This window comes from Coturnix japonica, chromosome 3 (genome assembly GCF_001577835.2).
Source record: "Coturnix japonica isolate 7356 chromosome 3, Coturnix japonica 2.1, whole genome shotgun sequence".
Classification (NCBI taxonomy): Eukaryota; Metazoa; Chordata; class Aves; order Galliformes; family Phasianidae; genus Coturnix; species Coturnix japonica.
Window position 1 is genome coordinate 13,661,273 of NC_029518.1, and position 25,161 is coordinate 13,686,433.

Consider the following 25,161-nt stretch of genomic DNA (forward strand, 5'->3'; position numbering starts at 1 on the left):
ATGAGGGTGTCCCTTGTGTAAAAGAGGATCCTAGATGCTGTCACCGTATCAGCCAAGCCAGGGTTCTGTGGGACTGCCTTGAAGAAGTTTTCCAAGAGCTCATGGTTTTAGCTTCCATCAAAGGAACCAAGCTCTGCTGAAAAGGGTATTTCCTGTGGGAAAGGATTGCTTACTGATGCTTTCAGAGTTAAATACATGGAACTAAATCTAGCAAACCAAAATGCTAATTGTTTGTGGAATGATAATAAATAAATAAATAAATAGAGGAAAAGTGTTTGAATACTCCCAAACATTCAGATGTTATTCTGAGCTTTTCTAGTTTGTTTCTCCACAAGGGACAAGGTTTTCAGTTTCCATCTTTTTTGTGAGATGAAAATGAAAGATCCCTAGTGATGGGCTGCACTGGTCCAGGAAGATGGAAAAGGCTCATTGCTCATTGGGAGAGAACTAAACTGTTGCGAAAGAGGAGAAAATGGGGCTGCAGGGATTTTCTGCTGAAAATCCCAGAAACAAGCATGAGTTCTTTAGCATGTCTTATAAATCTTGAATGCTCTCCTTCAGAAAAGATTTGGCATGGGATATTTTGAGAGTATGAAGAACGAACAGTACACAAGCAGGGAGCTAAAACAGCCTTACCCCAAATAGAGACGTCAAAAACGTATGAGGGGGATGTAAGGCCTCGTGTCTCTCCCTGCAATAAGGAAGGACAGCAATCATCTGAACCAGGCATGCAGTCTTCCCACTGCATTTTAAGCCATTTTCAACATTTGGATGTTGAAGCATCACAAGAAGTGGTGACAAAGAAGCTTTTTGGAAATGACTTGGCCAGCAGGTCTGCTGGAGATGGGAAGTGGAATGAACGAACCCTGCTTTTCCATCCTATTTATGGTTATTAGGAAAACAGGGAACATCTCCCCATGCCCCCCCCCCAACACTGCAGTAGGAGCCCAGCGTGCTCACTGCCGTACTAAAAAACAGCTGGAACAAAGAAATAAAGTTCTTCGGAGCTGGTGAAGCCTTCCCACCTCCCTGAGGGTCCAGTGCCCAGCACAGGGAATGAGAAGAGGGAGAAGACAGGCAGAGGTTGGGGAGCAGCAGTGAAGAAGGCTCAGAGAGAAGGAGGGAGACTGATAGTGAAGGGTTCCGTCTTTTCCCCTGGGGCTGTGAGGCTGCTCGTGCTGCAGGAGGAAAGTTGGCCCCGCTGCCACGTAGGGCTGCTTCTCCTGCCTCCCTCCTCCTGCCTCCCTCCTCCCTCCCTCTCTCCCTCCTCCTTCTCCTCCTCCTCCATCACCTCCCCGCGAGTTACGCGCACAGTGCAGCCCGGCGGTGCAGTCGGCTCAGCCCTGCCCGGCCTCGCTCCCCGCTGTCCCCCGCCGCCGGGATGCTGCCGGGTACCGCGGCCGGGCGCTGAGCCCGGGCAGCTCCGCCGCCCCTACTGCAGCCCCGGGCGGGTGAATCGCGCTGCGGGTCACCTTGCAGGGAGGAGGAGGTGAGTGACCCCCCCCAGTACCCACTCCCCACTTCCCGCATCTCCTCCGGGGAGCGATGCGCCGCATCTCCCCATCGCCAACCCTCGGAGCGCGGCACGGAGCCGGAGCCGGGGGAAGGGCGGGGGGAGGAACGGCGGCTGCCGCTGCGGAGGGGGGTCCCCGGGGGAGCGCAGGGACACGGGGCCGCCCCCGGGCCGGGATCCTGCCTAAAGGCAGCGCGGGGCGCTCCGTGGCGGTGCTTCCCCGTGCCCCGTCGCCAGCCGAGATCGCGGGGTCGGGAAGGGATCGGGCTTTTCCCAGGGCAGGGGGAGCACCGGGCGAGTTTTCTGGAAGGGAAACTGTGAGTGGGGTCCCCCCTTTTTTTCCTTTCCCGGCTGAAATCCTCTCCGGTTCACCGTGGCGGAGCATCCCTCGCTCCCTGCCCTACGCCCCGCTAAGGGATGAAAGGTACCGTGCCGTGCCGAGGAGTGCCGTGCCGGGGGGGGGCACGGCCCAGGGGCACAGCCTGAGCCGGGCACTGCGGGTGTCCCGGCTGCCCGCAGCCGCAGCTGCCCTCTGCCCTCAGAGCACCGCTCAAGTGACTCTGGGTTGGGTTTCTTTCCCTTCCCAGACTCTACTTTGCGGGCAGTGAGAGCCAAGTTGGAGAGAAGGGTGGGTACAGACGAGGGGGCAGGAGCCATCCCCACTGTTTAGAGGGGTGACCTTGGGGAAGCCCACTCCTTCCTTCTGGGTACCAGTAAAGCATCCCACAAGGAAGGACCCCCTCAAGGTTGGCAACTGCTTTGAGACCTTTCTGGAACTAGCAGTGCAGAAATGCAGACCCTTCTGAAGCAGGGCTGGTAGCGTGTCAGCCCCAAGAGCTGTGTTCCAGAAGAGGTGCAAAGCCCTATTTGGGACCGGCTTTGTCTCCCCTAAAATCATGGAGCAACCCTTTGGAGTTGCTCCAAAGAACAATCTGTTGAACCACCTCTTCAGAACAATTGGATGGGAGGCTCCAGCCTCAGCTTGCAATGAGAAAGACGCCAAAAAAACCCCTACCAAAACCAAGATCTGAACTTCCCGAGAGATTAAATATTCAAATCACAAATAATTAGGCATTAATCCATTGTAAGCAGGGCATTACCGACAATTAAAAGATGCTTTGATATTCTTAAAGCTGAGAAGATGAGTTAACTGGTACTTTCCGGGGGATTACTGTGTATTATAAAACGCAGTCAGAGCACTGAATGCACTTTTCTACATTCATGTATTTAAATGACTTGCTCTTAATTATCGTTAATGAGCTATCAGCTTCAAAGTAGCTGTGTTTAGATGCTCTCTATATTAGTTTCAAATGGTTTCACTCCAAAGAATAAGCCACTTCTCATTTTGCTGACCAAAGTGGTGTTTTACTGGCAGTTTGGTAATGACAGGTCGTGTCAGGGTGTGTGGCACATGAAGGCATTTGTAGGAATGAAGTTTTCCCTTAGGAAGCGGGCAAGCAGACATCTCTCACTGCTGGTACCGTAAGCTCTGGGACCAATCTCAGCGAGGCTCTCTGCTGTGCAAATGCAGATGTAATGCAGTAGTGGTGTACACAGGCACCACCACAACACATTTCACATGGTGAATGCTATGTGCAGATTTAAAACGCTTTGCCTTCTAAGGACAGTGTTAGAGGAAAGGAAAGGCACCAGCGTCACTGGGCGAGGGTTTTTGTCTTTGCACTGTGAATCTGTGTCTGTAGACATTTACAAGTCAGCCATAAATTCCTCTGTCCTGGAGAGTGGTTGTCTGGTTATGGAGATTGCAGGTCACGCATTGAGACTTCCCTGTTCTGTTTTCTTCGCATTGGAGGCTCAACTTCATACAAGTCAATGTACAGTGTATAGGGGGGAAAAAAGAACTGCAGAGATTGAAAAACTGGAGGACAACCCTCTGTGATCAATGACTCTGTTTCGACAGAACTGAATGAATCCTGTGTGTGTGTAAGCGTGTCAGGGCTGAGCCCACATCCCCCAGCCATCGAATCAAACACCTCTCAATACTCTTTCTCTGTTAGAAGCTGGAAAACACTGCAGTGAGATCACAGCAAAATGCTGCCCAGCTGATGTAAATGTCAGCGACCCCAAGGATGCAGGTGAACCAACTGCTACCACCACTCACTGGATCTGGCACAAAAGATTTAGTGCTGAGAGTTTTGTGTCACAGCATTGGAAGAATCAGGAACTCTGGCTCTTCTCATTGCACCACTATGGCTGCATTTTAAAATAGTGCTGCAGTACATGAGAGGTATGACTCCATGCACGCCTTTAGCACTCCCAATTTTAAACACGGCATCACACTGTAAATGTGTATCTGGGTGTACGTATCTATATAAAACCAGGATGTGTAAAGTTCCCTCATTAACCACCCACCCAAAACCGTGCTGTAAATTATTTGCGTCCCTAAGCTCCAAGGCTTTGGGATGCTGAGGCATGAGAACGAGCTGACTGCTCGCATAAGTCACTGAACTCTGAGCAGAGTTCAGTAGGGTTAGGTGGGTTGGTGTGCTGTGATTGAGTAGAGCTCAGACCCCTCAGAAATCACAAAGTCAATCACAGGATGACAGAATTGCAGGGGTTTGAAGGGACCGCGGGAGATCATAGAGTCCACCTTCCTGCTAAAGCAGATACCCTGCAATAGGTCACACAGGTAGGTGTCCTGAGGGATCTTGAATACCTCCATAGAAAGAGACTCCACAGCCTCTCTGGGCAAATCCCCAGGAATAGTGAAGATCACTGCAAATTACATTTGCAACTGGCTAATTTTCTTGGAAGATAATCATGGGATCATCAAAGACTGGAGCTCTTGAGTGGTCCCCTGCCTGTCCCATGAGATACTCTGCCTGGCAGCAGGTCCTGCAGCACAGCTGTGCTCAGCATCTCCTGCTGTGTGCAACAGCTGATGCAGTTCTTGCTCAGTGCATGGGACCCCCACCCCAACCACCCACCTTTCTTCCCCTATTCCTGCATGCTCCACAAAAAAAAAAAGAACCAACCCGCTTTCTCCCCACTGTGTGTGGCTTGAGGATCATGGAGGTGATGTGGAGCAGAACCGGTGCCTCCCATATGGAAATCTCCTATTTTTCTGTGGAAGAAAAAGAGGGAGGACGATGCAGGGCTTTTCTTCAAGCTCTGACAGTGCCTTGAATGTAAGTGAATGTAATGCCTCGAATGTAAGTGGCTGCTTAATCTAATCATCCTCGCCCTGATGAACTGGCACTAGCAATTCCACAGCATCACAGGAGTATTACTCTAAGTGACTTACAGCCCTGGGGTGCTTCACTTGGGGCAGGAGAAACAAGTACCTTCATTTTGCACAAAGGCAGCACCACCTCACTGCTTCCTTGCTCTGTCCTCTCTGTTTCTTATCCCTGCTTCAAGAAGACCTTAAATCCCAGCCTAGAGAGTAGTGATGGTGTGTCACATCCACAACGAGCTGCCTTGTCCTGTGCCTTGCTTCCCGAACACAGGGTGGGAAGGGGAACAATGCCACAGAGTGGGCTGTACAGAGAACCCATCAGGAATGACATCTGAATGTGTCAGTGGGGTCAGCACTGGAGCAACACCTTGATACTGACTTCTGTGTTATGGGGCTTTGAGGTCACTGAGAAGCATCAGCCTCAGCTCACAGGCAGACAAAGAGAGCCAGGCAATGTCACGAGGTTAATATTCACCTGTCCATACATTCCCTGCATAGACTTAAAGGCTCCACTGTGTGCTGCAGGGGCTTTGCCTTGCTGCAGGTTTCTTCAGGGCACAGCATCAGGTTTACTCTAAGCTGGAGAATTTTAATTCTATTGCAAGACCAGGCATTGACGAAATTAGGCAGAGAGGATCTGTGGTAACTCAGTCCTTCCCTGACCTCTAATTCTAGATTGACCCTCAGAAACAATCAAAGCTCCATAGTGTAGGAACCAAGGGGATGGAGGCATTACAGCTTCTCACCTGAAGACACAGCCTGTCTGACAAGTAAATAATTACATGCAGTGAAACAAGTACTTCAGCTGTGCGTGATCTTTCACTCTGCAAAGCAAGGATTGTAGTTAAGGCCATGAGATTCATTGCTCTGGCACCAAGCTTGGCATGATTCAGTTAGGTGAGGTGTTCCCCCTGAGCTGGAGCAGCTCTTGGGCAGAGCACAACAGCTGGGGAGAAATAACTACCTGGAGAGCAGCTCTGCAGAAAAGGACCTGCAGGTCCTGGTGGCCAAAAGGTTGGCTATGAACCAGCAGTGTACCCTGGTGGTCAGGAAGGCCAGTGGTATCCTGGGGTGTGTTACAAAGTGTGGCCAGCAGGTCAAGGTAGGTGGCCAGTAAGTCAAAGGAGGTGATCCTCCTGCCCTGCTCTGTCCTGGTGAGGCCACATCTGGAGTGCTGTGTCCAGATATGGGCTCCTCAGATCAAGAAAGACAGAGATCTCCTGGAGAGAGTCCAATGGAGACCACAGAGATGTTGAGGGACCTGGAGCTACTCCAGAATGGGGAAAGGCTGAGAGAGCTGGAACTGTTCAGTCTAGGGAAAACAGAAGGCTGAGAGGGGATATTAGCAATGCTTATAATTATCTAAAAGGGGGGAATCAAAAGATGGGGCTGGGTTCTTTTCAGTGGCACCCAGTAACAGGACAAGGGGCAGTGGGCACATACTGAAACATGTATGGAACTTCCATACAAACATGAGAAACTTCTTTACTCTCTGTGAGGGTTACAGAGGGCTGGAACAGGCTGCCAAGGAGGTGGTGGAGTCTCCTTCTCTGGAGATACTCAGAATCTACCTGGACACTTTTCTGTGCAACCTCCTGTAGGAAATCTGCTGCAGCAATGGATTGGACTCCATGATTTCCAGAGGCCCCCTCCAACCCCTACAATTCTGTGACTCTGACTCACATTAGATGAAATTTCTCTCAGTGAGGGCACTCCAAACAATTAAGAATGCAATTACGCAGCCCAGAGCACAGCTATATTCACTTGCTTTGAAAACAAAGGGCAGCACTACCATCTGCATACAGGTCTTTCAGCCTGATTGCTCTTGCTTAGGGCACTGACTGGAGATGTTTTATTATATATATGTGCCTCTACACATTGTTTTGTGAAGGTTTGTTTTATTGGGCTGGATGCAATTAGAGAGTTTTGCAGAACAACTTTTTGGGATGGCTGGAGGGAGAGGAAACGTTAGTTTGGCCATCTCTTGAGATACCTTTTAAAGCAGGAATCATTCCTCTGCATCCCCAGTATGGGATGGAAGTTGGGGGTGTCAGAGGGCTGTGGTGAGCTTGAATACACTTGGAGTTGTATTTGGGGTTGTCAGATGGCCGCAAGCCTGGCTGTAACAGGGTCACCCTGGTTTTGTCAACCACTTGGTCAAGGCTTGTTCATAGCATTCACATGTCCAGGCACGGTTAGGGAGCTGATAATAGCTTTCTGACACTGAGCATTCCCCGATTACAATGGTGAAATGAATTTCTCACTTAAAAAGGCACAGAGCCTGATTTTTTGACTGCTTTCACTTTGAAAGTAATTGCCGTAAGTTGTGCAGATGGCAAGGTATTTTTATACTCGCGCCTTCCACAACGGAGAGGGTTATTTACATTACAGCCAGGTGCTGTTATTCAGGTCAGTTATTTATTAGCTGGAAAGTGCAGCTCTGTCATCACATGAAAGAAGTTGTGAGTTTGGACTGAACTCAATAAATAGTTGAGGCTGTCAAAACCAGTTGGGAAGGAGGATGGCTGGAAAAGCCTGGATGTGTCATTTCTTATTGGAGGCAACTCGAGGCAAATAGAACTAAAAGCCAGTTTGTTAAATTAAAAATAAATAAATGAAACATTATAATTCATTTTGGCTCGTGCAAGATGCTTCCATCTGCTCAAAAAGAAATATTTTGTTGCAGGGGTAATGTTTTTTGTTTCAGGTCAAGGCAAGGTAATTCCACCTTTCTCCCCCCATTCCTTGGTTCAGCACTGAATCGAGCAATCAATTATTCAGGCAGACCTAATATGCATATGGTAATTTTTTTTCCAGATTTAAATATACCTCTGGACGGGCAATCAAGAGACCTGGATTTTATTTCCAGCTCTGTTCCTGTGTCTGACGTGACCTTGGGCATTTATTTGCACTCTTTCTAACTCCCTCTTTTTTTAGGACAGAAGGGTTGCTTTGCTGCTTATTGGTGATACTAAAATAGCAGGGAGGTCTTTTTACTTCTACTGCTAGCAATTAAACATTTAGGTATCACTAATGCTTGCTTTCGGAACTCTCCCAGTGCGAGTTAGCTGCACTGCTTAACAAAACTCCCTGTAGTTTACTTAATAGGTCAAAAGGAATTTTGGCTGCTGAAATAGTAGCTCTTCCTTAAAACAAAACCTATTATAATGAGCCCTACTGAATCAAAGAAGGAAAATACAAAGGGGAAAGATTTTCCCTTCCTCTCTTAAGTATTTCACTTTATAATCAGCTCTCTAGATCCATACTGATTTCTCTCAAGCAAAAGGTCCATATGTGTTGCTGTAGTTTTCAGATGTTAGAAACCCCTTAAAGCACCTTGAAGCTTATTGCATTATGTGTTAAAAGACCCTGAGGAATTGCACCACTAGAGCTGTGATCTCCAGACCTCTAAATGTGTTTTTTTATTAGGCTGAAGCTTTTTAGGAAAGCTTTTTGCCCACTACTTTGTGTGATGGCAGCCGGGAACTAGCATAAAACCCCACAGAACATGGTTGGCTCTGATTGTTGTGGGGTAGCTAAGGGGCAAGGAAGAAGGTGTGGGAGCAGTGGATGTTTTGCTGGGAGCATGGGAGGCTGGTAGAAACCTGCTAGGAATGAGGAGGTTTCAGTTGTAGGGTAGCTCAGTTTGAAGGAACCTCAGGAAGCCTCCAATCCTATATCTAGCTGTTCTTCATCTGGTTGGGTATTAAAAATCTCCAAGGATACACAGCCTCTATGGAAAGCCTTTTGTCCTCCTGGGACAAAGATTGCACCTTGTATTCAGAACAGGCTCCCATGCAGAAGAACACAAGCTCTCTGAGCTATTTCTCCTGGTGGAATGCTGAGAATGGCAGGGGTAAGCCTTGGAAGTGGATGAGGACTCTGCTTTCCACCTCAGCATGGCTTACCTTCCTCTGCAAGCCTTCCTGTAAACCAAGTGTTGGAGCTGATAAGGTCCCCACTAGACAGGAAAGAACCTGTAGCTGCTGTTCTGCCTGGATAAATGTCTTTCTGATCTCATACAGGGAAAGGGCTGGGGCTTTTCAGCTGTAGTCTAGTTCTCCAGAGGTAACCTGATGATTGGGCTTGATAATCATAGGGGTCTTTTCCAACCTTAATTATTCAGTGATTCCAACCAAGCTGCTTGCTCATGCTAACCTTTAGGTAGCTGGCAGGGGTTTCCAGAAGCTGAGAGAAGCTGAGGCTGTGTTAGTGCTGTGTGAAGGGGAGATCCTCATGGCAGGACAACAACATCCCACTGGGTCACAGATGAAAGGAATGTGGGGACAACTTGCAGTAGCGGAGTTGGCTTGTGCATTTTGTCTGACAAAGCCTAGGGCAGAGCGTTTAGCAATTCTCTCCTTGCCCCTTTTGCAGCTTGCACCACTCTGTCTCACACCCTTTGCTTAATTAGTTTGTCAGCCACTGTCACAATAGAGGAGTCTGCAGAGTGCCCAGCAGAGCACAGCCCTCACTGCAGCTACAGTAGCTGGGCTCTGCCGTCACACAAGTGATAGCTTAATAAACCACAGCGTTGCAGATGAGATACCTTGGCACTGGGCTGCAGCTACTTATTAGAATAGGGACAGAGGGGAGGGGAATAAAAAACAAGAAATAGAGGATTAAAAAATATAACAATTTGACATAATGAATAGCTTCACTTCTAACACCAGAGACCTGAGTGAAAATTTCTAATCCCCAAGGAAAAAAAAAAAAACAACCAAGATTGAAGTTTGACCTAGTATTTGTCATTAGCTTGAACTTGGTTTTCTCTTCTGGTTCCAGCCTTAAGTCTGAAAGTGCAGAGTTATTTCTGGTTGGCCTGAGCACCAGTGAGTGATTTGTGGGGAGAAACTCGAACTGTGTGAAGACAAATGAAACCTGAATCAACCCAGTTAAATTAACTCTGCATCTTGGAGCAAATTGAACTGCTCTCTTATTTAAAGGGCTCCGATGAGTTTCATTTTCCTGTCAGCATCATTTTGAAGCCTCTCTGTGGTCCAAGGCAATGAGAGTGGCTCTTTTTGCTCTGAGTGTTGGCTCCCTGCAGAGAAGGCATCTTTTGATTGCCTCCAGTTACCTATTACAGACTGTCTGTTCAGTCTTTCTACCATCCAGAATCCTCCAGGATGCAGCCAAAGCTAGAAACCAGGATAGTCTTCATGGCAGCACCTACCTACACATCCAAGTTACAAATATGAGTCTGGCACAGATTAGGAAAAGCCCTTAACAAAAGGATGGTGTGGCCAACCTCCCTTCTAAGAAGTGCCTGTAGGCAGGATGGCACAAGCTCTGAGCCTCTTTTGCCCCTAAGCCTCATTTATGGCCATATACCCTTGTCCTCCAGAGAAACCCGGAAGAGTCCACCTGTTTCACTCATCCCAGGCTTAGTATTAAGAGGCAGGAGTCTCACCTGTAGCTTATGCAGTGCATGGGAACTCATGAGTCATGGCCTGAACCACTGATTGATCACCTGGGGAAAGTACCGGGTCAGCCCTGAGAGCACAGGTGAAGGGGTGGAGTTTGGCTGCCCCTCTTAGACCTCATTTAAGAGCCGACTGCCACTGGAAATGGTTGTCTAGTTGGAGATCCCTCCCTTGTGGAGTCTTTTCTGTGGGCCAAGATCTTCAGAGATGGGTAGGCGTTTTTCCTTTTTAACATCATTCTGTTCATGCTAGTCCCTTTGCTGTTATGCTCTTGTATTGCTTTTCTACTGCTCTAATCTTTCTGATTGTAACACATGGGTATACTCTGTTGTCTTGTCCTATGTACCTTGCCCAACCATTGTTAATTTCTTCTGCAAAACATGTAAAAAATGGTTGTAGTATGTGAAATGAATTCTGGACTATGAGTCTTGTTCTCCAACTAACACCTGAATAACAGCTGGAAGCAAAGGCCTTGGAAATGTGATTTTATTCTCTTCAGCTGGTGGCTGGGGAGTGAAAAACTCAGAGGAGGTTCACTTTTATCGGGGAAGATGTGAGATTTCATTTCTGGCTGACAGCACTCTTAATCCCACTTTTTTTTATTGATGAAGAATCTCTGGGTGCCTCAACAGTTTCTCAGTTTCCCCAGACAGCAATTGACCTTGTCTCAGCTGAGCATCAAGATGCACTTGCAATCAAGGTGCTATTGATTTAAACCTAATGGCCAGCTGCTCAGGGTTTTCACCTGGAAAAGAAGAATCAATACTGCTTTATTATTATTATTAGCTATATGTGTGGTATAATGGAAAGGTATAAGAGTCTCACCAGCTCCTTATCATTAAGCCATATAATTAAAGCATCAGGGCTGAGAACATTGGGTCAGGCTGTGGTAAAGTAGCCAACTAGCAAAATGACGTGAGGGATAAACAGTTTTCCTTGACTGAATGCTGCCATCCACATCTCTCTTTGCTGACCTTCCCTGAGGCACGCAGGCTGTGCTGCTATGTGGGACCCCAGAGAGAATGTCTTGAGCAATGCATCTGCCATATTACCAGAGGAGCTATGTGTGGGAAGGAAGTCTCTTGTCTTGTCCTTTCCTCATTTCAGATGTTTGCTCTCTTCCCTCCCCTGTCCCAGGGGGAAAGTGTCATTCAGAATCTGCAAAGATGGTTTACAAGTCTGTTTTAAATGCACATCAGGTAGCACTGGACAGATAACTGCTTAGGTTCTTGGTAGGACTAACCAAACTCTGCTTATTAAAAAAATTATTCAGGGTAGATATTGCTTAGGAGAGGGCATAGGCTGAAGCCAGGGTAGGCTGTTGACCGTGCTAATACTTTACTGGTATGGATGACTAGGTAGTCTGTACATAGCTGTCCTTAGGTCTTTGGAATAGTAGAGATCTGTTGTAGAGTTTCAAAGATGTCATGAGCAGTTCTTATTCAGGACTACGGAATCCTATCTGTCAACACTCCAAAGACTTTTAAATCACATTACATTTTCAAATACCTTCCTTGTAATTAGTCTTTTGTAAAAGGGGTTTGACTCCTGTCTCATGCAGTCTGGTGAACAATGGAGAGCAAGGAGTGACTTGAGACAGTACTAAATCCTGACAAGACAATCCTACTGACTTCCTGAAGTTCTTCCATGTCTTGGACACGCTGAAGCATTTTTCCCTGTGTCTTCTCTTTACTTGTTTCCTCTTGCTCTTGAGGAGTGTGAGAAGAACTGAAGGATGGCCTTTGTTTCCAATGACTTTGGAGCGTCCCATGCATTTCTAAAGAGACAAGAGGGAACTTTCCTTGGAATCCAACCCTTCCAAGATGGAGCAAGACAACTACTCAAAATTACACGAAGAAAATGTACCAGCTATCTCTGGTATCATGATGTGTGCAGATCCTCATTTCCACCAATCCAGATTGAGAATTTTCCATGAAGACAGTATAGCTGTCAATGTAATGCCTGGGGTTAGACTTGTGTTTCCAGAGTCAAATGTTATCTGGATGATATGTGAATGTGGAAAAAATAAAAACACAAAAACATGAAGGGAATCTGACAGTGCAGCTCAAAGGCATGTGATAATGCTTCCTAAAAAGACAATTTTCCAAGTGCTACTTAAGTCAGGCAGTATACATTTGTTGGAATTGTGTGAGCGCATCAGAATACAAGACCTAACCGTGCTTTGCTTCAGCTGTAGATGCAGTGCTCTGTTTATTTGTTTGTTTGTTTTTTTCCTGGAAGGGGGTTTGTTTGTGTTGTACATCTTCTTCCCACTGCTATATCTGGGACAGTACCATAGCAAATTTTCTGCTGACCTCAGCTTGCTTGAACAAATGCTGGGGCTGAGAATGCTTCTGAGAAGGTCTGCAGTTCCAAGTCAAGTCTCTCTAACTTCAATGGGGTGAAACTCTTAATGGTTTAAATGCCTTTTGCAAGCAAGAGGCTCATTGTTGCTGTGATGGATACATCCACATTTCAAAAACCATTTTCTTTTGGTTGCACCTGAGTAAAACAAGTAAGGAAGTATTTGGGCTGGGAAAAGATACTTTTAATCTTCTGAACTACCTCTTTAATCCTCATACATCTGTGCAATCCACACAAAGTGAAGCCAGGTTGGTGCTCTGAAGAGACGGACAACAGTCATTGTTCCTTTACAATATGCAACAACCAGGACCTGAGGTTCAAGAAATTGTGCCTCTATTTCTTCTAGGTGAATCTGGATGGGGCTGGTCCTGCTGACTGTCCTCATCACAGTCCTTAATTCTGTCATTGCAGGGAAGTCTCTAAGGCCATGGAAGAAGTGGCTTTTTAAAGTTAAAGAGATCTGCCTCCTTGTTTTTGAAGGGGTATCAAAGCACTTGTCAAGGTTGAAGGTTGGCTGCAGAGAATGACAGCTGAATGGATCAGCTGCCCTGCCCTTCATAATTGCAGCTTTCCCAGAACTGAAAATGTTTTCTTTGTCTTTTATCTTTGTGTTTTGTTTTGTGCTTCCCCATCTCTCTTATCAGAGCATTCAAAGGAGGGGAACATTGTCCTTAGAATGACTGTAGCATATATGTTAAAATGGAGGTAGTTTGTAGCCCTCCTCTGACAGGACCCACCATTACCTAGACATCTTGGGAATCCCTCTGTCACCACACATTGCCACCTGCTCCTATTCACCTTATAGTATTTTATAAGTTGTTTGCCTTTTCAAATGTGGATATATTTGGAGAGCTAGGTCAAGGCATGTGCATATGTGAAGCTATATTTCCTCATGAGGTAATACAAAAGACAAGCTGATTTGGGTGCTTTCAAGTGTTATTCATTACCTATGTCCTCACCTTGGTGTCTATTTTATTTCTTCTTCAGGAAAATGGAGGCCACTGCCCCTGTGTGACCTGTATCTACACTACAGCATAATACAGACCACCATCCAGCTCTCTGACACCTCCCAGTATGGATGGTTTGATTGAGCAGAACAGTGTGCACATGCACAATAAGATCTCTGAGGCTGGGAAAAGGAATGGTTTAATTAACACAAGGAACTTAGTAGCGGAGAGCCGAGATGGTCTGGTGTCGGTGTACCCAACCCCACAGTACCAGAGCCACCGAGCAGGGAGTTCCCCGAGCTGCCTGGAGAATGGCAGGAATGACCCCGTGCAGCAGCTCCTGGATCCCAACATGCTGCAGCAGACCGTGGAGTCCCATTACCGTCCCAACATCATCCTCTACTCAGAGAATGTTTTGCGCTCCTGGGGTGAGAGCATCAACTCAGAGTGCTGCGAAACCACCTTCATCGAGGACCGCTCCCCTACCAAGGACAGCCTGGAGTACCCAGACAGCAAGTTCATCGATCTCTCAGCCGATGACATCAAGATTCACACCCTCTCCTATGATGTGGAGGAGGAGGATGATTTCCAGGAGCTAGAGGTCAGATATCACATGGGATCTGTGGGGGGAGGAGGATGTGTCTGGGCTGAAGTGTACAGCTTCTGGGTGCTGGTTTTCATGGGATTAGATGTCTCCTCTGGCCAGGACAGGGAGCAGTCACTCAGCTTTAGTTGCAGGGTGAAGTCCAGGCTCTGTAGAGGCTAATTGCAGTAGTCCCAGCTGGCACTCCTGCCTCTGAATAGACTGGTCACAAACTAAAGATGACCAATATGCTTAAACACTGGGAAAGTAGAGGCCTGACGCATCTACCCTGTACATGGAGCTGGTTTCACTCAGTAGGCCAGCATCACTTGTTACTTTCTCAGGATTTTAGCTGGATATAAAACTGGTTGTTTTGCACACTGGCTCAAAGATTAAATCTGTCTATTTGTGAACAAAAAGCCAGGAGTCTCTGGGTTTCTAGCCACAATGAATCCTATGCATCTGAATAATATTTTTTCTGATGGGGTGAAACACTTCATTAGACTCCAAATGCAATGTTTTCTTTTAGGTTCCTGTGCTTCATTGATTGCTCGCACTAAAGTAATATGAATTTTGTTCTCCAAATGGGGCATAGTGGAAATCAACTTCATTCTTGCTTAAATGGTGCATTTTCTACTTCAGAAAATCCTGGCTGCACCAGCTGCCCAAAGACAACACAGATTTTATTTGCCAGTGGGAGCACAAGGTGCCTATGCTGTTGCAGTTCCCCAAACTTTCTCAGCATTAGGCACAGACTCCTAAGCTAGCAAAGCCCATTTGGCTGACTGAAGCAAAGGCATTGCTTCAATCTGAATGTCCAAGAAAAGTTTAGGAAGCTATTTTCATGGGGTTTTCTCCATTGAGGGCTATTAGGTCCTAAAACTTCTATTTTCACCTCCTTTTAATACCAGCATCTCACCCTGTGCAAGGGCAGCTCAGCAAGAGGCTGACTTCTCTTTGATTCTCTTTTCTCTCTGTATTGCTCAGGTAAGCAGAGAGAGGTGCTTTTCACAGCATGTGCCAGTAATGCAGTATTCAATACCTCCACGGGGAAACAGGAGGTTTCTCTTTGAGGCCTGTGGTGGTGTTAGCTCAAATCACGCCCTTCTATGGCATTTCAAAGCTGGCTGTGGGAAGCCTCATTTTTAAAATCAAAACAAAAGGCCGAGATGCTGCCTTTCTGTCCTAGCTTTCCTCATGCAGCAGTTGTGATGCAAGTGACCACAGCAGGCGTGTAACTGCCTAATTATGTTGCTGCACCTGGCCTAACACTGAGGCAGAAGGAAAAAAAAATACTTTTTTCCCCTTTCTTGGTGGGATTTTTAAAGTGTCTTTACAATGTAGGGCCCTTAATCTGTTGGAAAAGCTGACCTGGGTCAGCTTTCCACAGAAAAGATTTCCTAGTAAAACTCCTGTAAAAGGAGTTTCCCTTCCCCTCCAGTTCTCCAGAGGGAAAGAAGAGAGTTAATCTCCCCATCTCTCTGTAAACGTTTTTACATGCTGTATCTGTGCGCATCATGTTCTCAGGGTCCTTCTTTTTGTGTTATGGTGAGAGTAATACAGAGGATGCCCATACCAGGTGCTCAGGGGAGGCAAGTGTGCACAATGTATGCATCCACATAGAACCCTCTGTTCTGAATTGGGATTTCTTCTCCACCAGGAGAATGAAGGAAGAAGAAGATGAGGCAATGTCTGGGGAAGGACCTACTTGACTGGAATTGCTTGAAGCCTCTCCTTCTAGCCCATTTTCAGTCTGCATTTCAGTGCTGTGCAGCCAGCCCAGTGCAGTGCTGTGGTTTTCACATTTCTTCAAGAACCAGACTGATATGAGCAAGTTGCTGAGCAGCTGTGCTCAGCAGGAGGGTTCTCAGCATGTGGAGTAACTGGTGGCAATCCAGGAAGGCCCAGACTCTGCAGTTGGTACTACAGGAAAATGAGGAGAGAAAGAGAGATGTGCTCAACAGAACAAGGCCTGCAGAAAGGGTTAACTGCTATGTTGTGCTCCTCTGGTCTTCACCTGGACAGATGCTGTAGAAACAGGACTGGATACATAAGGGACACCTGGGTTTGGATAGTACAGAGGTTGGCTAGAGACATAGCTGCACATCCTTTTCCTTTTTTCCAAGAATGGGAAAAAATCGTCTGAGGGCAGCAGTCACTGAGTGAAGAAATGAACCATGCTGGATCATTAACTACATAAAAAATGGCTTATCTGTTAGAATGAGAAATACAGCATCTGAATCATGCAGCATGCATCTGGTCCAGTAGCTTTTTTCCCACCCATTACTGACAAGAAGCAAATGCTTTTTTAAAATCCTAATGCACTCAAAGTGGAGTGAAAAGGTTCAGTACATGGATTGGGAGCGGAAGTTAGGAGAACAGTAAGAGAGGGTAATACAGGAGAGTTGTGTAGAGTTTTGCTTCCTCACTGTTGAGACTCAAAGGATTTGTTTCCTTCATCCATTTGTTCAAATCATTGGTGTTTTCAACAACCTGCCTGCAAGGAGGCATCTTATTCCTCTCCCCAAGCCTGGGGACTCTGAAAAATCCCCAGTGTGGCAGGGGAGCAGGAGACATGCAATGGAGTGATCCTGACATTCACTGGCTGCTGCACTGTGGGCACATGTAACTTTTGCACTTCCTTGCCAGCAGTGTTCCTCAGGTCCTGGAATGTAATGGTATTCAGACTGCATATGGAAATCATCACAGTCTGCAAAGAAAACCATCTCTGAAACAGCTCTTATTAGTGCACATACACCCCCATTTTGCTCCAGCATTTATCAGGCTTGAAAGCAGAATGCTGTGTGTTCTGTCAAAGATTTAAACTTCTTTCTCTGCCCATTCTTGAAATACGATTCCCTACTTGGGTATCTCTGGAACTCTTACGAATATCTTATGAGTCCTTTACATCACAATTAATAGGAAGCCAACTTGTCAAATGTGGTGGCAGTGAAATATGTAATATCTAATCGTTCCTAGCTGAAATATCCTCCTGTTAGAGCTCATATAGTGCTATCCAGAAACAACTTTTGTCATATTAATGTACTGGCTACTCTTTCTCTTGGCCCCTGTATAGATAGCTTATTTAGAGAAAACCAAGCTATTGATAGCAGAAAATTGAATTATTCATATGTGTCACATAAAAGAATGCACCTCAGCTCTATGATTCTCTTAAACCTCTTTTTCTCCAACAATGTCTGAAATGGTCTCTGGAAAGTGAAATAAATGGAATCTTCTGGGGAGTAAAAGAAGAAAAGAAATATCTGGCTTTCAAGCTAAGTCTTCCTTTCCCCCCCCCCCTCCCTTTCTCTATGAATTGTCAGCTGCTTCTGTGAGAACTCATCCCTTTGACATGAGCATAAAAGCACAAAGATGGAAAGTGGATCCTAAGCCATGTCTTGCTCCATCTTACTGCTCCTCACATCATATCCAAGAGCCTCCTGTCTGTATCTCTCTTGCAATACAAAGAGAAGGCCACAAAGAGTGTCTATGTGAATTAAACCCCATAACTTGTACATTTTCTCTTAAATCTGCCAGATTGCACAGATGTGGACAGGTAGCATTGGGGTGAGACTCATACAATCACAGCAATGCTTGTTTTGGAAGGGACCTTAAAGGCCATCTGGTTTCAATCCCCTGCCATGGGTAGGGTTACTAACCACTAAATGAGGCATCAGACTGACTAGGGCCCCAACCAACCTGCCTTTGAACGCCTCTGGGGATGGGGCTACTACAGCTTCTCTGAGCAGCAGTGTCAGCCCCTCACTGCCCTCTGAGAGAATTTCCCTTTACATCTGTAGTGCCCTCAGCCTTCCCTAGGACCAGAAATCTAGGAAGTGTGTTTGGACAGCCCTGGGAAGTGCCTGCCCACTGGAGAGAAGCACTGTAAAGGCTGCAAAAACTGAGTGGCAGATGTGTTTCAATGCAAATAAATGAAAACAAATATGTTTATGGAAAAATAATGAAATCCATGTGGACTTGATGCTGAGCTTGTATCTGTGAGCTGCAGCTTGAGGAAGAAACTGGTCTCAGAGCATAGAGTGCAGAGGCCAAGCTGATAAGTCAGCAAAATATTGGATGTGGTAAAGGATGTTATCGAGGATGAGATAGGCAGCATTTTGTTGATGTGTGAAAGCTCACTGCAACCTGCTTTCCACGTGGTACATGTGTTTGTGGTCCCTGCTTCTGAAGGAGGTAATGACAATAGATAAGAGTAAGAAAATCATAGAACATCTTGAGTTGGAAGGAACCCATGAGGATTTCAACCCAGCTCCCTGCTCTACTCTCCACCACCCAAACCTGATGTCTGAGAGTGGTGTCCAGATGCTTCATGAACTCAGGGAAGTTCTGTACTTCTGAAAAGTTCCTTTTCCCTGGGTAGTCTGTTCCAGTGCCCAATATTCCTCTCAACAAAGAACCTGTCCCTGACCCCCAGCCACCCCTCCCCTGGCACAGCTCCATGCTGTGCATGGTAGATGGTTATTTTGAGCTGTGTAATATTACTCTTTCAGTTAATGTGCCTGAGGGAATAGAGGTATTTCCCTAATCTTGTTGTGGCAGCTGTTCCACCTGTAAAGTCACAGGAGTGCTGCGATCCACGAGTGCCTTCCAATGGATGCAGAGGGCTGTTGGATGGGAGCCACTGTCACTCATGCTCAGATTAGTGATATTTGCTTTATGGCTGTTATTACTGCTCTGCAGGATAAGGAGTGTGATTTAGAAGACTATGGCAGCTGGCCTGGTCTGGTATGGATTTATTTATTGCTGTTTGTGGTAATCCCCTTCCAGAAGTGATGTGTTGAATGCATGTTGCTTATGAGCTGTAGACAGACTGGCTGTGGGTGTCTAGAGAAGATCAGGAGCAGTTGGTCAAAATCTGGGGGCACGTGAGGAATAACAGACATGGACATGTTCATCAAGGACTTTTTTCCCCCTGAAACATTTTGGCTTTGTAAAGTTAAGCATGAAAAGCTTTCCTAGCAAGGAAAAAGCCCTGTGAGCCCATTTGGGTTGGCTGCTTGACTGGTGCTGCATATTAGGCTGGGAGCTGGGAAAGCAAGAGGTGTTTGGACCAGGTCAGGATAATGGATTGTTTAAATACCTTTAAAAATGAATGGGAGCAACTGCAAAACTCCAAATGGTAAAAATAAATGACAAATAAACAGGCAGATAACTAAAGCATTGCCAGGCCAAAAGAATCCACAGTGGCAACAGGTTTTAGAGGCATAACCTGCTAAAGAATCATCAGCCAGATGCTGCTCGGTGAGAAGTAAGTGTGCTGAGGTGAGCAGTAATAAACTACAGCCCTTGGTGAGAAAGCTGCCATCCAGCACCACTGCCATCACCATCTGCTGCATTTAGGTGAACTCAGGCTGCCTGCAGAAGAGCAAAGTGATGCAGAGTGCTGGTTAGAATAGGGCACTGTGTTCACCACATCACCAAAACAGGCATTGTGGGGAGGGAAATAGAGCACATATTGTCTTATGGTTGCATTGTGTTGGTCCTTGTCAAAAACAGACTCCTGAACCATCTGGATTTGAAGCAGATCTCAAAATGCCATACCAGAAATTACTTTTGTATGCAGTGTGTGTGCAACTGAAATGATTGCTTTGAAGGGAAAAAAAGGAGTGATATGAAAAGGGCTGTTCCCTGAAAATCCATCAAAGACTGCTGTCAGCCATGGTTCACAGCAGAGCTCATTGACCGACTTCTCCAGCATGAGCAGTGTTTTTCTGCTGGGAGGGACTGTGTGGCCACCAGTTCCAGCCTCCAGCATGCCACCAGCACCCAGGGCAGGCTGTCTGGAGATCCTTTGCTCACTCCCAATGTCTTGATTTAGGTAAAACACGCAGCTTTTAGGGATAGCTAGCCTCATTTTAGAAAAGAGCTTGGTGTAATAGAAAATCCATTACCTCTGCAGAGAAGTGTTCATCACCATCCCTGTTAAAAAATCTGCACCTTATGTCAGCTCTTCATCTGCTCTGCTTTCACTTACTGGGCTTTCTTGTGTTTTTTTCCTGCCAGACAGCAGAGCTGTCTGATCAGAAATTACCTACTCAAAGGGGCACTTGCAGAATGTGAAGAAACTGCATCTTAAATTTATCTCTCAAGAGAAGAAGTTCTTTCTACCTTCTTCCTGTGTGAGTGATTTTCTGTGGTGTGATGAACGGACTTGCTCTTTTTATTTTGAATTTCTCTGTATCTGGGAAGTAAACACCTCACTTCTCTCAGCAAAGTTTATTTCTCCTCTTCATCCACTGTCACGTTCACAGTTTTTGCAATAGTTCCCTTTCTATCTTATGGAGGCTGCAGAGAGCGGCTCATTTAGCAGGGGGAATGACCATGGACCTCGCTGAGATCATATCTTTCATGCTGCAATATTGCCCGCTGCTGTTCATTGACAGCCTGTTGTCTTCCTGTCCCTTGACACTTATTTGTGTGAGCCCTGAATATCAGGAAACAGATGCTCCCAGAACTGACCATGTGTATGATTGAGACCTCAAGGTGGGACACCAGAAGCCATCCTCCATGAGTGCTGGAGGTCTATTGAGGAAATGTCCTGGGGCTTTGGTAGGATTATTATGAGTGGATGATCACAGTCTTGGTCTGTGAAAGAGAAGTAATATCATTAATCAGCACTTGTACATCTCTCTCTCTTGCTTTTCCAGAGTGACTACTCAAGTGACACTGAAAGTGAAGACAATTTCCTAATGATGCCGCCAAGAGATCATCTCGGCCTCACTGTGTTCTCCATGCTGTGCTGTTTCTGGCCACTGGGAATTGCTGCCTTCTACTTCTCACAAGGGGTAATGCTAAAACATATCCTACTAATCTATGGCTTTGCATCCACAAAGTAGCCATCATCTCACACTAGCAAGGAAAGGTCACCAAGAAACACCTGTGGGTAGAACAGTATTTCAGAATGGTGGGAGGTGGTCAAACAGAGTATTGTGTGTGGGACAATTCTCTGCCTTCATAAATCTCCGTGATGGTGGTGGTTGTCTTGTGAGGCATTCTAGTGAGCAAGTAGCCTACAAAGTATTTTAGGTTTAATTGACAATAGATTCCATGTCTGATTATACAACATCCAGCTTAGGGTATTCTCTGTGTATGACTTGTGAGTGGAAAGCATCCAAACTGTATCAAACATTCAGGCTTGTCATTGCAAAAACTCATTTATTAGTTGCCAAACTGATCATCTTGAAAAGAAAACCAACAGCAGAAAATTCATTTCCGTTCCGCAGAAATGGATTTTCTTCCCAGAGAAATTTCCTTTCGCCACAAAGAATTGCTCAACCTGTTCTTCTTGTCCAATTTTGACACAGAAGTACTTATTTTTTTTAATCAGCAAAGCAATGTTGTTTCAGTTTGTTTCCTCCGTGAGACAGTCTTGCTGATTTCCAGCCTGTGCCTAACAACCACCAAATGCCCCATCATTTATTTCAACAAGTATGTCTTCAGTGGTGCCTGCAGAGTAATTATTGAGTTTCCCAGCATGGCCGATAATGTAACATGACAGAAGAGTCACACTGGAAGTCTGTTCTTTGACTACAAGGAAACATTCAGTTATATTTCTGTCTGCTGGTGGTAAAAGTGCCTGTTGGAAACTGTACTCTCTACTCCGTGGCACCAAAATTATTCATCCTCTTGCCTGCCTTTCTAATCTGCCTCCTCTAAACACCTACCAGCACTTGCTGTATGCCAGGCCAGAGCACTTCACATCTGAAGAATCCTACTCTTTAGTATAAAGTAAAGAGATACAGCACTACTCCTTTTTTAATTTAGATGAAGTGTCTGTCACTGAACTTTGAAGCCTCTGAGATGATTAAAATTTGTCCAGTGAAAATTAACAGGTTGCCTTGGCTGAGTGCTATTGATTTCTCAAGTTTGGGTCAAAGGATTTACCTAATGATTATTACAGCACAGAGTAAAGTGCTGGGAGAGAGCCGCATATACTTTGGTACTCTGCTGTTAGGTCCTTCAGGCAGAGCTATTTATCAGCAGGTTTGATGGCCACACGACCCCTTACCTATGTGGAACAGGCAGGATTTTTCACCAAAACTACAGCCAAAGAAGGGATCCAGGTCGGAGATTATTGGCACAATATTTGCTCTAAGTTGGGAAAAACAGTGCATTCAGTAATTTCTTTCCTTCAGGAGGTCTGAGGACTGCTAGCTAGTTTTATCCAAGCAATGAAAGCAGAATGCAGACCAATAAATGCAAAACAAACAATGTAATAAAGTAAAAAAAGCAGTGTGGCTGAAAAGCATTCGTAATAGCTACGAGCTGATCCCAGGGGTCAGCACGAACCTGCTGCCTCAATAGGAGCATACACAATTGGAAAAGGTTGCATGAAGACAGGGAATAAGATGCTCTTGGAAGAGGAGTGCTCACCTTTATGGTATATGCTTCTTACCAGCATGGTGTCAAGACCAGTGGCTTGCTGATTGATCCCTGGGGTTTCTGATGTCAGTGACCATGGTACAGCAAAGTGTTCATGGATGCCTCTGAAAATGACAGGCTTAATGATGGATTAGGACAGTCCTTTTCATTTAATTTCCTTCTTTAAAAAACAAGGTGAGGAATGAGGTAGCATTCAGAATGATCTTTTATATGTGAGATAGTAAAACATTATGTTCTGTTAGCATCTGACTTCTATTTATAGAGATCTTTTAACTGAAAGTCCTGAATAACATTTGAGCTCCCTTGTTAGTACAAAAGGGTACGCTAACATTCCCCATTCTCTGTCAAAAGCCAGAACTGTAACTAATGATCGAAATTTGACGCTTGCATCCCAATCCTTTTTGAAGCTGTTTGAGCTCTTGACTATTTCACATGTACAAAAGTCTCCTGGGTAGTTTTACAGAAAGACCCAGCCTGCAACAAAAAGCTGCAACAGGTAGGAATGTCAGAGGTGATGGCTGGATTCTTTGTACCAGGACTTAGCACCCATGGCAAACTTTTTTGATAAAACAGGGCACCTTCAGCTGTGCAATACATCTGCAGATCTAGGCCTGATTTGCTGGAGATTCATTTGTGTTGCAAGTGAGTAGAGCATTGCCTGGTAATCTTCCTTTCCCAAGCAAAGCTGAGAGTCATTGCTTTACATCTTCTGTTGGTAAAAGAGAGAGCCCAAGGCCATCTCTATGTTATGTGCCTGCTCATTTATTTGCTTCTGTTTTGAGTACTGCTTTTCTTCCCACTAAAGTTTACACCCACAGCTTGGGGCTGCCAAGCCCTGCTCTTGCCTTCAGCTCCCAATCAATCACTGTCAGCACAACCTGTGCTCCTTCACACTTGCTCCTTTGGTCCCAGAAATGCCTTGGAGCAGATATTTCTGCTCCCAGCCATGGGAGAAATGGTGAGATCAGGATGAGTGTCCCTTTGCTGGTCGGCACAAGGTGTCCTCCACAGGAGCTTTTTGCCCAAATCCTCTTTTGGATGAAAGGAAAGACAGCAACAGCTTGACATGTGTCTCTTTCCCTTCTTTAGAAAAAAGTACTTGATCAGAGAGCTAAGCCTTTGCTGGTGTGGATAAGCTTTGCTTTTGTACCTGTTCTCCTGTGGAATGTGATGGGATGTAGTGAGACCTCCCCTTAGCCCTAGGAAGTCCCCACCAAAGCATCCTGGAGATGCCAACTGAGCCAGAACAGCAACAGCAGTGGTAGAATACCTCCTCTACACAGCTTCTGTGTAACATCCTTGGATTCATCTCTGACTGACAGGAAGGTTTTCCTAGCCTGTGGACTGCATAACATCTTTGTCAGCTTTAATCCTTCCCATTGAGCCTCACAGTGTCTGCCAGCATAAACCTTCATGGGCTGTTCATTCCTTCCTTCTGCTGCCAGCAGCAGGAACCAGGTATCAACTAGCCTTCTCAGACTGAGAAATGCCAAGAAAGGTTTATAGGGATTTTCAGAAGGCATAAACACACACCTGAAAAATCCCACCAGACGCTTTTCTGCATACTTAGGTGCTTATAGAGCCTCCAAATCCCATCCCTACTCTTCTCCTTGGCAGCATGTGCAGTCTGCGAGGCAGCAGCCTGAGATCCAAGCACATGAGAGCAATCACTTCCCGTCTGCTGTGGTTAATCTATGTAGCAATTAATTCTCTCACACAGGGATTGAGGAATACATGACACTGTAATTATTCCCCAACCTGTAGATTGCTTGAGTAACACAACCCTAAACATCATCACTTGGAATACCTTCAAAGAAAAGTAAGGGCTGCACTCTCTTGTATTGGTGTGGACATGAGGTGAATGGGATAAGACAAAAGAGCAGCTTATCTCTCTTCATGATAAGCTCTGAAGCTTTTGGTTACTTTCTATCCAATTTTCAGAGACAAAGGCTTTGAGAAAGATGTATTTTTACAATACAGTGGTCACTAGTTAGAAAAGAGCATTAATGCCCACGTCCCCAGAGGGAGGAAGAAGACAATATGAACTTAAACTTTATCAGAGACCAGAGATCAGATGTTCAACATGCATTAATGTATTTTAATTTCTTTGCTTCTATGCATCAAATGTTAATATCCAGCCACTACTAAAAGGACAGGGAAGTAATGTCCAGACATTATATGCTGAGTATTCATTGGAAATCCAGCTCATAGACTCCATTTCATCCAGGAAAAACATGAGGTATATCAATGGTATGACAGATCACACCACCAAACATACTGGTGGTGCTGGTGAGATATTTTTTCATCTCTTCTCCACATTTCTCCATTCAGATAACAGAATATGTTTACATGCCTTCAGTTCCAGCTGCCTACAGCTCTCACATCCTCATGTCACAGAGGGTTGGAGCATCTCCTTGGAATATGCCATAAGCTTTGGGACTTCCTCTCAGTAGTTATCTCAAGAAACAGATAATGTTTTCTTTAGCCACATTCATAAGAGGGTTTGGATATGTGTGATCTTAAAGATCCCTCCAAACAGAAACCATTCTATGACTCTATGGCACAAACACCTGGAGAGGACTGGTGTGAGAAATTTAAGACCTAAAGACTGGTAGGGCTTGAGACCATTGAAAACAAGGTTTTATATGAGGAAATGTAGGGTAAACATCCTTTGAAAATATTCAGACATCTCTGCTTGAAAACTGTCTGTATAAGAGTGTATGTGT

General features: G+C 45.5%; 1 protein-coding gene across 1 annotated transcript; it reads left to right on the forward strand.

The window, feature by feature from the left end:
* Positions 1 to 1,278: 1,278 nt before the first annotated feature.
* Positions 1,279 to 17,443, forward strand: SYNDIG1 (synapse differentiation inducing 1). Its single transcript, XM_015857156.2, has 3 exons — positions 1,279 to 1,489; positions 13,490 to 14,050; positions 15,693 to 17,443. The coding sequence occupies exons 2-3, from the start codon at positions 13,577 to 13,579 to the stop codon at positions 15,714 to 15,716; spliced, it is 498 nt and encodes a 165-aa protein (XP_015712642.1). The 5' UTR covers positions 1,279 to 1,489; positions 13,490 to 13,576; the 3' UTR covers positions 15,717 to 17,443.
* The last annotated feature ends 7,718 nt before the right edge of the window (positions 17,444 to 25,161 follow it).

Coding starts and splice junctions, on each gene's coding strand:
- SYNDIG1 (XM_015857156.2), top strand. CDS start 13,577: ATGGATGGTTTGATTGAGCAGAACAGTGTGCACATGCACAATAAGATC. Junction 14,051..15,692: donor ATGATTTCCAGGAGCTAGAG/GTCAGATATCAC, acceptor CTTCTCCACCAG/GAGAATGAAGGAAGAAGAAG.